The 13,262-nt window shown below is 36.7% G+C and overlaps 2 protein-coding genes across 2 annotated transcripts in view; one reads left to right on the top strand and one right to left on the bottom strand.

The window, feature by feature from the left end:
* Positions 1-620, bottom strand: part of LOC138319805 (serine/threonine-protein kinase D2-like) — a 44,439-nt gene extending 43,819 nt beyond the window's left edge. Inside the window, exon 1 of the mRNA XM_069262935.1 lies at positions 194-620. Coding sequence (XP_069119036.1) covers positions 194-322 — 129 coding nt within the window. The 5' untranslated portion in view covers positions 323-620. The remainder of the gene's footprint in view (positions 1-193) is intronic.
* A 185-nt stretch (positions 621-805) lies between these two features.
* LOC138319393 (interactor protein for cytohesin exchange factors 1-like) lies at positions 806-13,262 on the top strand. Its single transcript, XM_069262494.1, has 2 exons — positions 806-1,029; positions 3,970-13,262. The coding sequence occupies exons 1-2, from the start codon at positions 841-843 to the stop codon at positions 4,186-4,188; spliced, it is 408 nt and encodes a 135-aa protein (XP_069118595.1). The 5' UTR covers positions 806-840; the 3' UTR covers positions 4,189-13,262.

Here is a 13,262-nt window from a genome sequence, read left to right as displayed (position 1 = left end):
ATTAGGTGTGTTGTAAATCACATCATTGTACAAAATACACGATCTCATTCAATAGAAATTAAAAACTAGTAGTGACGTTTAGTATTAGGCAACATCTGACCGAGAGGTATTGTTTTGGGAGGGTGTGTCCTCACGATCTAGGCCAGAGGAAACGCTTCCACTGTCCATATACTAACAATGAGGACAAGCTCACCTTTCTGTCCACAAACGAACAAGCGATGTCTTTCAGGCTTGCTAAAGTCAATTCCCCATCAACATTTATTTGGTCTCGAGTAAGACCAATTTGCATTTGGAAAGTCAAACTCTTCCTGCCGTCTTCCATCTTGCCATGTGTTCGATTTGTCCCTCCAACTAGAGCGATGTCACCACTTCAAGATGACATCAAAATATATTCTGTTAGCTTCCGGGATAAACGGCTGCCTCGGAATAACAACACAGCTGTGTGACTATGTGTAGAATTTAAGTTACCAGCATTACTGAGTGGTGATGCGTCTGGTGGCGAAGCGGTGATATGTATAACTGTCCATCTGAGGGGATTACGTGGACAGCAGGTGCTTCCGAGGATCACACACAATATCAACTCAAAGCAACTTTATTTTCCCAAATCGCCTCACTTAGTCAGTCACGTGACATTACCTATATTCGATGTCGTAAAATACATTTCAGAATATTTAGATGATTTCAGTTTTAATAATTTAGCAAATCATTTTAAATGGTAATAATGTATAGAATAAGATAAATTTAGATATATGAATTCAAATAAGACTATTTTTTATTAATGATTGCAGCGACAAACATCCAGTCTACTTTACGGCAAAACAAAATTTGACGACGGTAGAAATGGCTTCCTCAGAGTCCTCTGATAGCCGGACGAACAGTCTAAACACAACCAGTAGTCACAACGATGACAGCGTAACCCATATCGAACTTAAAGGCTGGTTAATGAAGAGATCAAAAATGTCGAAGAAATGGAAGAAGCAGTGGTTCTTGCTTAAAAATACCGAACTTTTATACGGGGACACACCCGAGGTTTGACAGTTTGTTTCGCAATAATATTTGTATATTCTTACATGTATTTAGGAATGGACGAAACTGTATGATACAGGCCTAGGACTTATTCGAATACCGTACTTGTAGCTGGGCCTAGTCTACTTACTAAGATACGTTAGATATAACGAGAGCTGTATCAGTATAAAAACACTAAAACGTAGTACTATACTCAATACTGTACAGTTTATGACGGGGTCAAATTATTGAGGGTCAATATTATGGTCATATTTTTAGCTCACCTGGCTCAAAGGGCCGGTGAGCTTATGTCATGGCGCGGCGTCCGTCGTCCGTCCGTCCGTCCGTCAACATTTCCTTTAAATCGCTACTAGTCATATAGTTCTGCATGGATTGTAACCAAATTTGGCCACAAACATCCTTGGGGGAGGGGGAACAGAACTTGTATAAATTTTGGCTCTGACCCCCCCGGGGGCAGGAGGGGCGGGGCCCAATAGGGGAAATAGAGGTAAATTCTTTAAATCACTACTTGTTCTAGAGTTCTGCATGGATTGTAACCAAATTTGGCCATAAACATCCTTGGGGGTAGGAGAACAGAACTTGTATAAATTTTGGCTCTGACCCCCCCGGGGGCAGGAGGGGCGGGGCCTAATAGGGGAAATAGAGGTAAATTCTTTAAATCACTACTTGTTCTAGAGTTCTGCATGGATTGTAACCAAATTTGGCCATAAACATCCTTGGGGGTAGGAGAACAGAACTTGTATAAATTTTGGCTCTGACTTCCCGGGGGCAGGAGGGGCGGGGCCTAATAGGGGAAATAGAGGTAAATTCTTTAAATCACTACTTGTCCTAGAGTTCTGCATGGATTGTAACCAAAATTAGCCACAAACATCCTTGGGAGAGGGGGAACAGAACTTGTATAAATTTTGGCTCTGACCCCCCGGGGGCAGGAGGGGCGGGGCCCAATAGGGGAAATAGAGGTAAATTCTTTAAATCGCTACTTGTCCTAGAGTTCTGCATGGATTGTAACCAAAATTAGCCACAAACATCCTTGGGAGAGGGGGAACAGAACTTGTATAAATTTTGGCTCTGACCCCCCCGGGGGCAGGAGGGGCGGGGCCTAATAGGGGAAATAGAGGTAAATTCTTTAAATCACTACTTGTTCTAGAGTTCTGCATGGATTGTAACCAAATTTGGCCATAAACATCCTTGGGGGGTAGGAGAACAGAACTTGTATAAATTTTGGCTCTGATCCCCCGGGGGCTGGAGAGGTGGGGCCCAATAGGGGAAATAGAGGTAAATCCTTTAAATTGCTACTAGTCATAGAGTTCTGCATGGAATGTAACCAAATTTGGCCAGAAATATCCTTGGGAGAATAAGAACTGAGTTTGTATAAATTTTGGCACTGGTCCCGGGGGGCAGGAGGGGCGGGGCCCAATAGGGGAATTATAGGAAAATCCTATAAATCGATACTTGTCCTAGAGTTCTCCATGGATTGTAACCAAATTTGGCCACAAACATCCTTGGGGGAAGGGGAACAGAACTTGTATAAATTTTGGCTCTGATCCCCCGGGGGCAGGTGGGGCGGGACCCAATATGGGAAATAGAGGTAAATCCTTTAAATCGCTACCAGTCATCAAGTTCTGCACGTATTGTAACCAAATTTGGCCACAAACATCCTTGGGGGAAGGGAAACAGAACTTGTATAAATTTTGGCTCTGATCCCCCGGGGCCAGGAGGGGCGGGGCCCAATAGGGGAAATAGAGGTAAATCCTATAAATCACTACTTGTCCTAGAGTTTTGCTTGGATTGTGACCAAATTTGGCCATAAACATCCTTGGGGGAAGGAGAAGAGAACTTTGGCTCTGACCCCCTGGGGGCAGGAGGGGTGGGGCCCAATAGGGGATTTAGAGGTAAATATTGAAATTCCTTTACAAAAGAAACAATGAACCTGTATTCAGAACATTACTTGGCATTTCAAATCAGGTGAGCGATACAGGCCCTCTGGGCCTCTTGTTTTGAAATATTAAATAGGGCGTGTACATTGCATCCCTAGTTTAAATGAGGTCTATAAATGTGTAACAGGAGAGGAGAAAATGTAGCGGCCAGACCGGGATTCAAACTCTGGACCCTCCTAGCGCGTGATACTCTGACACCAAACTTAGACATTATGGGGGGGTCCATGTGCTTGCTTTTTTGCCCCATTTCAATATCTGTTATTTTTCAACAAAAATTTAAATCTAAAAAATAGAAGTGAGCGGGCACTAAAATTACTATTAAATGTTAAAATAAAATGACAAAAGCATATCATTTCATACATTAATTCTCAATATTTTAATTGCCACGAAATTGGTAAAGAATTACAGCAAAAATGACCTTGATACAAATTGTTGGTACAGTGAACAATTTAAGGAAAAAATGGTGAAACTTTGGCTCTACTCAAAGCGAAAAAAGGCACATTTTCAAATTGGCCACCAAATAGGTCATTTCTCAAAATTCCCATATAAAAAATCTACTGGGAATAGAAATGTGATTTTTTTGTTTTAATTTGTAACTATAACAACTTGCTGCAGATATTGAGAGATTTTGTTTTGAAAATCTCATAACTTCTTGATCTATGTCGAAAAGAGACTTAAATGGGACTGAAACCTCAGAAGAATATATCCTTAAGCATATTTTGTTATACACATATTACGATGGTGAAGGAGTGGTTAAGATGTTCTGACCAACATAAATGTATTACCACAAGCATTCCACCTCTTGTCAAGAGATTGAATCTAGTTAAGGGTTTATTTTTATTTTCCATGATATCAAAATGAGCTTAAATTCTTTAGTTTCTACAATTATTACGGGGTCAGATTATTGAGGGTATATACAAAATGTAGATGAATGTCGGTTACTATGTTTATTTGTTATCTTAATACTGTATGACATCTTTTCAATATTTTCTTTTTATCTTTTCAGCAAACATCTAAGAGAATACCACTGACCAATTCAGAAATCTCAGAGACCAATTTAGATAAGAAAAATTTTGCATTCCGCATTAAATCTAAAGACATAAAGCGAACATTTTACATTCATGCGGACAATGAAAACACACAGAATGAATGGATGCAGGCGATTTGCTTTGCTAAGGCAGCTGGTAGGCATGGGGACATGTCCCAGGCATGTGTGCTTCAGTGAGAGTCTTATCATGTGTGCTATTTAACTTACAATATATCTAGATGCAGCTTACCTCATTCAAAGAAGGTTGATAGTAAATTACCATATACGGATGGACCTGAATATATAGTTGTAAGTTAAAGCAAAAGCAATGCACTTATTCCAGAATCTTGTGAGCATTAAGCTTAAGTCTCACAACGAAGGATGAATATTCAGATGTTACAAGTAATTGTGTCTTCACAAAACTATATATGTAAGCACTGAAGTGCCAAGGCTGATCGTGAATGTACTTGTATTCATATTGGGATGTTCCTAAACAGGGAATGCTGAAGCAACTGTACCGAAGCGGGATGTTCAGTACCTCGGGTACACAGCAATGCTGATCACATGCACATTACAAGTATTGATGGATATAATCGCAGCTGATGTATCATACATGCATCATCAGCTGATGTATCATACATACATCATCAGCTGATGTATCATACATACATCATCAACTGATTCAGTAGAAAGTTGGATTTATGTGCCTTGTACATGTACCATTTATGTTTTATATGCGAGTTCTTTGTCACTCTCCATGTTACAATTTCATGATATTTATAATAATATACTAAATATTACTTGATATAGTAATTTTCACAAACCAAATGATCCATTTGTATGTATATGTTTAAAAGTAAATCTACAACACTATAAATTTTCATTTCATATAAATTATACATATATATATATTTGATTATGTATGACGCATTTTTCTGAAAATTCTACAAGGACCAAATATAGATACAGATTGTAGATAATTACATATATTGGTATATATTTGATATCATCAGATAAACCTGTGTTGTAGTGGTGGCGTCAGTCCATACAACCCTTAGGCCTGCACATACGAGTAACATAGATATATTTTTTACATATTTTCACAACTTCACAATTAAAAATCTTTTGATCTCTGTTCTACATCCCTTTTCCTCTCCAGTTGATCACTGTTCATTAATATTTTTACCTCTGATTTCTAAATTCCAAATGATTCATTTTGCTTACTCAAAAAATATTATAATGATCTATAATATACAGTCCTTAAATGCATTAATTTGCACTAAGCTACTTTGATATTTGTACGTCTGTTTTATGGTTGATTTCTAGGGATGTGTATTGGACATTGTTACGAAATGATATAACATGTCTTAATTTAGCCAGAGATATTTTGCCCCTGACACCAGACATAGATATAATGACAGAATGATGCCTGGTCTAGGGTCAGAGCGCACTACTTCATGAAAAGGTGGAACTCGCTGACAACTTTATTTATCGGGCCAGGTCACCTCCTATTCAGCTGCTTACAAAATGTCATCACCGAGAATCGCAGCTTACCTTGGTCTTTTTTCGACAAATGAATAATTTATCTACTCATGACCGTCTGTTTTACCACGTATGCACATTCTATTGTGTCAATACAGTAGTTTTGTTTCTGCAACTTTAAATTTCCCTCCTCGTCATCACCAATTTCTCATAATATGCGAATCGTCTCAAAGCTTGATAGATTGCTATGGGTAGATAAATTATTCATTTGTTGAATAGACTAAGGCATTTCTTGGTGGTAATCTTTGTAAGCAATCTGAATAGATGACCTGGCCTGTTACCATACGGTGTCTGCGAGTTCCACCTTTTCATGTACTAGTGTGCTGTTGCTCTAGACCAGGCATCTGTCTGTCAAAATGTCAAGTCTGGTGGTAGGACCAGAATATCTCTGACTTAGTTATACTACTAATCAATTCTGTGTATGATAGTTATCACTGTTAATCATGTGTATAGTCAAATACACAGTGAAACCTTGGGAAAAATACCTGTTGTTTATGCATATAGAGTGAAATCTATTGTTTTATTAGTTACAAGCTCTCTAACACCAACAACTTGGACTGATATGGTACCAAGGTCTGACTGTGTGTTACTTAGATACCAAGGTCTGACTGTGTTACTTAGATATGGTACCAATGTCTGACTGTGTTAGATATGGTGCCAAGGTCTGACTGTGTGTTACTTAGATATGGTACCAATGTCTGACTGTGTTAGATATGGTACCAAGGTCTGACTGTGTGTTACTTAGATACCAATGTCTGACTGTGTGTTACTTAGATATGGTACCAATGTCTGACTGTGTTAGATATGGTACCAAGGTCTGACTGTGTGTTACTTAGATATGGTACCAATGTCTGACTGTGTTAGATATGGTACCAAGGTCTGACTGTGTGTTACTTAGATATGGTACCAATGTCTGACTGTGTTAGATATGGTACCAAGGTCTGACTGTGTGTTACTTAGATACCAATGTCTGACTGTGTGTTACTTAGATATGGTACCAATGTCTGACTGTGTTAGATATGGTACCAAGGTCTGACTGTGTGTTACTTATTGTTGTGATAGTTATAGTGCTAGTGACTGATTACCTTGTTACATTCCTATCATTTTACTGCTGTTGTACCGCTTGTTTACTAAGTTTTCATCATGTATTGTCATTATTGATGTAAATTATGTAGATATGAAAAGGTTGTGCATCCAAATTTATTTCTGTCTTTTAACAGGAAATAATAACACAAGAGTTACTTCCCTTCGTGATTAACATAAAACTTAACAGTTCTGTTAATCTCAGATCACACAATTGAATAGTTTGGTAGAAAAGTTTAATATTCATCATCCTGGCAAAGATGGTTGAAATGCTCTGTTCAATCTAAGGCCAATGACCTTGTCAACATACAGATGGTTGAAGGTTCTTTTCAATTGTAAGGTTCATATGCACCTGGCAAGATAGATAGATGGAAATGAAAAGTTTTGTTCAATATAAGGGTCATATGCACCTGGTAAGATAGCCAGATTGAGGATGAAAAGTTTTGTTCAATGTAAGGGTCATATGAACCTGGTAAGATAGACAGATGGAGATGAAAAGTTTTGTTCAATATACGGTTCATATGAACCTGGTAAGATAGACAGATGGAGGATGAAAAGTTTTGTTCAATGCAAGGTTCATATGAACCTGGTAAGATAGACTGATGGAGGATGAAAAGTTTTGTTCAACGTAAGGTTCATATGAACCTGGTAAGATAGACAGATGGAGGATGAAAAGTTTTGTTCAATGTAAGGTTCATATGAACCTGGTAAGATAGACAGATGGAGGATGAAAAGTTTGGTTCAATGTAAGGTTCATATGAACCTGGTAAGATAGACTGATGGAGGATGAAAAGTTTTGTTCAACGTAAGGTTCATATGAACCTGGTAAGATAGACAGATGGAGGATGAAAAGTTTAGTTCAATGTAAGGTTCATATGAACCTAGTAAGATAGACAGATGGAGGATGAAAAGTTTTGTTCAATGTAAGGTTCATATGAACTGGTAAGATAGACAGATTGAGGATGAAAAGTTTTGTTCAATGTAAGGTTCATATGAACCTGGTAAGATAGACAGATGGAGGATGAAAAGTTTGGTTCAATGTAAGGTTCATATGAACCTGGTAAGATAGACAGATGGAGAATGAAAAGTTTGGTTCAATGAAGGTTCATATGAACCTGGTAAGATAGACAGATGGAGAATGAAAAGTTTGGTTCAATGAAGGTTCATATGAACCTGGTAAGATAGACAGATGGAGGATGAAAAGTTTTGTTCAATGTAAGGTTCATATGAACCTGGTAAGATAGACAGATGGAGGATGAAAAGTTCTGTTCAATGTAAGGTTCATATGAACCTGGTAAGATAGACAGATGGAGAATGAAAAGTTTGGTTCAATGTAAGGTTCATATGAACCTGGTAAGATAGACAGATGGAGGATGAAAAGTTTGGTTCAATGTAAGGTTCATATGAACCTGGTAAGATAGACAGATGGAGGATGAAAAGTTTTGTTCAATGTAAGGTTCATATGAACCTGGTAAGATAGACAGATGGAGGATGAAAAGTTCTGTTCAATGGAAGGTTCATATGAACCTGGTAAGATAGACAGATGGAGGATGAAAAGTTCTGTTCAATGGAAGGTTCATATGAACCTGGTAAGATAGACTGATGGAGGATGAAAAGTTTTGTTCAACGTAAGGTTCATATGAACCTGGTAAGATAGACAGATGGAGGATGAAAAGTTCTGTTCAATGGAAGGTTCATATGAACCTGGTAAGATAGACAGATGGAGAATGAAAAGTTTGGTTCAATGTAAGGTTCATATGAACCTGGTAAGATAGACAGATGGAGGATGAAAAGTTTTGTTCAATGTAAGGTTCATATGAACCTGGTAAGATAGACAGATGGAGGATGAAAAGTTTAGTTCAATGTAAGGTTCATATGAACCTGGTAAGATAGACAGATGGAGGATGAAAAGTTTGGTTCAATGTAAGGTTCATATGAACCTGGTAAGATAGACAGATGGAGGATGAAAAGTTTTGTTCAATGTAAGGTTCATGAGGTAAGGAAGGTTTGTTTGTTATGTCATCTTTTTTACATTCAGAGTAGAATTTTACTGCTTTGTTTTATACTAAGAAAATAAAGATGTTGAGAATTTGTGCATCCTAATCAAATACCAAAGACAGTTAACGTTACACAGCTTTTCTTTTGGTGTAGTTTATATTCTATATACACATAAGTAAGATTTTATTGTTATTTTCAGGCTTTCAGTATTAGAATCAGCTATACTCCAGAGTAAGAGCGAATCCTTTATCTCTTGGTTACCCGGTATATACATGTGTAGATCTACATATGTAAATGTCAGCAAGTGTATGTAATAATATGAGAGGTCACAGGGTTATGTCATTTCACTGTGGACTGTTGTAGTTATAATCTGTGATCAGTTAGAGCACACTGTCATATTACGTACCTGGCCGTTTACCACTGGTATCGTACAGCCTTCCACATGTATATTTATATCATTCTATTTTCTTTTACATGTGCACAACATTGTCAATCCTTGAAACTATCGGCTGAAATAGTTGAGTTTTTTCTGTGAACTTCTAGCTAGCGAAAAGAGTGCTGTTTGCATCTGTGATTATTTTGTTGTATTTTATCTATTGTTTTCATTGTTTATCCTGAAGCCATTGTTTATTTCCTCCTTGCCATACTGATACAGTAGACATCAGATTCTAGTTGCTTTCTTTGTTTAGTGTTATCATTGTTATTTAGGGACATTGTGGTAGTGATATACATACATTGTTGGATATATATAAGTCATGTTATATTGTATAAGAGGTCATACTGTATCAAATTTGTTTTGTTTGGTAACTTTCTAACCATCCCAAGCAAATATTTATAATTAACAGTGTTGGAATTCTGGAATTCAGATGTTGGATATATTAAGGAAACTTGTAATTCAGAAAAATGATTTACTTTACTGTTGATGTTAAGAAAAATAAATTGTGACTTTGATTATTAGGTGATACTGGAATGTTGACATTTACATGATACTGGAATGTTGACGTTTACATGATACTGGAATGTTGACGTTTAGCTGATGCTGGAATGTTGACTTTTACATGATACTGGAATGTTGACGTTTAGCTGATGCTGGAATGTTGACATTTACACGATACTGGAATGTTGACGTTTAGCTGATGCTGGAATGTTGACGTTTACATGATACTGGAATGTTGACGTTTACATGATACTGGAATGTTGACGTTTACATGATACTGGAATGTTGATGTTTACATGATACTGGAATGTTGACGTTTACATGATACTGGAATGTTGATGTTTACATGATACTGGAATGTTGATGTTTACATGATACTGGAATGTTGACGTTTACATGATACTGGAATGTTGACGTTTAGCTGATGCTGGAATGTTGACATTTACATGATACTGGAATGTTGACATTTATGTGATACTGGAATGTTGACATTTTGTTGATACCAGAAGTTGACGTTTAGCTGATACTGGAATGTTGACGTTTAGTTGATACTGGAATGTTGACGTTTACATGATACTGGAATGTTTAAATTTTGTTGATACTGGAATGTTGACGTTTACATGATACTGGAATGTTGATGTTTACGTGATACTGGAATGTTGATGTTTACGTGATACTGGAATGTTTAGGTTACACTGGAATGTTGACATTTACATTATACTAGAATGTTAATGTTTACATGATAATGGAATGTTGATGTTTAGCTGATGCTGGAATGTTGACGTTTACATGATACTCGAATGTTGACGTTTACATGATACTCGAATGTTGACGTTTACATGATACTCGAATGTTTTAATTTAGGTGATGCTGGAATGTTGACGTTTAGGTGACACTGGAATATTGACGTTTGCGTGATACAGGAATGTTTATGTTTAACTGATACTGGAATGTTTATGATCAGTGAGAGTAAAATGCTGAAGTTTTGGCAAAACTTTGATGGGGACCTTTCATGATTGTAAATGTTTTTCACTGTCGACATATACAGGATACTTCAGTGTTGGTAGTGCAGTGGTGATTTGTAACTCAAATTTAGGATACATTACGTTTGTAGTAATGTTGAAATTTTGAAAATTCTACGATGTTGACATTAAGGTTTTATATCTTAAATCTTCATTTGTTTCAAATGTGATTTCAGAAATACTAAGAGTTGTGTCATTTTCTTGTGAAAAATCTGACATATTTTAGCCCACTCTTATCAAATGGTTAGTTGTTCAACCGCCTTTCATCCATGGTCCGTGTTCGGTCGTCCTTCCATCGTCTGTCCATAAACAATGCTTGACGTCTGTCCGTAAACAATGCTTGTTACCGCTATTTCTTGAGAAGTACTCTACAGATTTCCAATTTTACATGCATTGTTCCCTTGGTCAGTCATGCTAATTTTGAGACTGATCGAAAAAACGAAATGGCCACCAGGCAGCCATCTTGTATTTTGACCGTTGATGTTTGTTACCACTATTTCTCAAGAAGTACTCCAGGGATATTTCTCAAATTTTACATGCATGGTTCCCTTGGTCCCTAGGAGTGTCGTGCTGATTTTCGGACTGATCAGAAAACCAATATGGCCGCCACAGGCAGCCATTTTGGATTTTATAGTTAAAGTTTGTTATCACTATTTCTCAAAAAGTGCTGAAGGGATCTTTCTCAAATTTCATATGTAGGTTCCCCTACGGTCCTAGTTGCGCATATTGGATTTTGGGGCTTATCGGTCAACAAGATGACCACCAGAGAGCCATCTGGAATTTTGATGGTTGAAGTTTGATAAGCATGCAGAGAAATGATCCCTCTTTCAGTTGTCAGACATAGATCAATCTTTGGTGGGCGCCAAGATCCTTCTGAGATCTCTTGTTTGTATTGTTATTTGTGTACATATATTTATATATAGTAACTTCATAGTGTACATGGATGACATCCTGGTCACAAGAAAACAGTATGTATCATTCCTCGTAGTAGTAGTTGTAGGATTTCCGTCAGGATAAACTTCCAGACTAGGAAGAACTGGTGATGGTTTCTACAATACACAGAGTTTGCTCTCACTATGGTTCTGTCTAACCCATTGCTAATACTTATTTATAATTGTATATACCCAAGATTAGGAGGTCAAAAGCCACCAGAGGTCATAACTATAAGTCAGAGGTCATCAGAGGTAGTATTCATAGGTCAAAGGTCATCAGAGATAGTAAACATAGGTTAGAGGTTACTAAAAGTTGTACCCATATTTATGAAGATAACACATTAACTTGTTTATTTATTTGTTGATATTTAGTCTGGAAAAATGTACATAGAAGCAAGCATTTCATTTCTCCACGTATTGCTACTCTCCAGAAAGTAATCACAATGTTATCCAATGAAGAAAATGATACTTGTGTATGTATCTGGTAATTTGTGATCAGTTTTGTTGCATTTTTGTGTTAATACCATGGATTTCTTTTAATTATTAGCATTTGTTTTTGTAATTGATGAAAAATTTATATATGTATGCCATAGATGTTGTTTGAATATCTTTTGAAAAAAAAAAAAAAAAAAATGTTTGCGATGTAAAAGGTTCAACATGTAAGAAAGTATTTTGCAGAAAATAGAATTGATTTGATTGTTTGTGTAAGGACCAATTAATTAGCATTTATACTACTACCAGGTATACATCGTAAATAAAACTGTTGTTCTTTCTCCTTTTTGACAATAAGCTCTTACAAAAGAATTACAAATTTTATTTAAAACTGCGACATGATTTCCTGGATGTTGTCTGGATTGATGTATTGGTGTTATAATGTTACAGTATATTAACAGTAACACAAGTTATTTATATCTACACCAATTTACTGGCAGCTTTATGGACATTGGCTGCTGTCATTATATAACCTTTATAGCATTTTCTTTCTTGTGTTGTTTGTTTTGTTGCTCAAGTTTTCCGGTGTATTAGTAATTATGTCCCCATGTATTCCACATTATTGATATGATATCCTTGTTTAGAAGTTTGGGTGTTGGTATACCTTGTGAAGTCTGTGTTAGGCAATGTTATACTGCTTGACTGCACCTCCAACCATAGCTACAACAACCTACCGGTATCAATTGAAATAATTCAGAGATTGGAGGTTTTTGGGGTTTTTTTTTGTACAATTTGTACTATTTGCTGAAAACATGTAATAGAAGCAGTGTGTATATTTATTGGTCGCTGATGTCAATGATGAAAACACAATGTGATAAATAAGATATATTTTACAAATCCAGAGTCTTCTGTTAGGTATCTCAGTCTGACTGTACGTAGAATGAACTTTGTAGTGTTGACCTCCACATGCTAACTGTGATAGTTCTAACCCTGCTAATTCTGTTGTCTAAAATCTTGGTTGTTATATATCTAACATTTCCTGTCCTGCCAGTAGGTCTTGATGGACAGAGGTCAAGGTTGCATGGATCATATATATCTTACACCTATATTTGGTAATGTCTAACCCTACAAAATATGGAAATGGAATGGATTGTTGACCTTCATAGGGAACTACTGCAGGCAATGCCTTCAAAATGGGAATGAGCCAGCTTTAGTGACCTAGGGCTGATTTGTGGTTATAAGCTTCAGCCTTGTTTCATTCTCTTGATGTAGCATTTTACTGTATATTTGTATATATACTACTATATAGTAAAGTCTTTGGAAATA

The sequence above is a fragment of the Argopecten irradians genome, chromosome 3, assembly GCF_041381155.1.
Source record: "Argopecten irradians isolate NY chromosome 3, Ai_NY, whole genome shotgun sequence".
Lineage (NCBI taxonomy): Eukaryota > Metazoa > Mollusca > Bivalvia > Pectinida > Pectinidae > Argopecten > Argopecten irradians.
The sequence above is the reverse complement of the archived record's forward strand: the minus strand, read 5'-3'. Positions and strand labels throughout refer to the sequence as shown.

Bases quoted from the DNA above. Each gene is read 5' to 3' on its own strand.
- LOC138319393 (XM_069262494.1), top strand. From the start codon at position 841: ATGGCTTCCTCAGAGTCCTCTGATAGCCGGACGAACAGTCTAAACACA. The intron at 1,030-3,969 runs GTTTGACAGTTT...TTATCTTTTCAG, and splicing joins TATACGGGGACACACCCGAG to CAAACATCTAAGAGAATACC.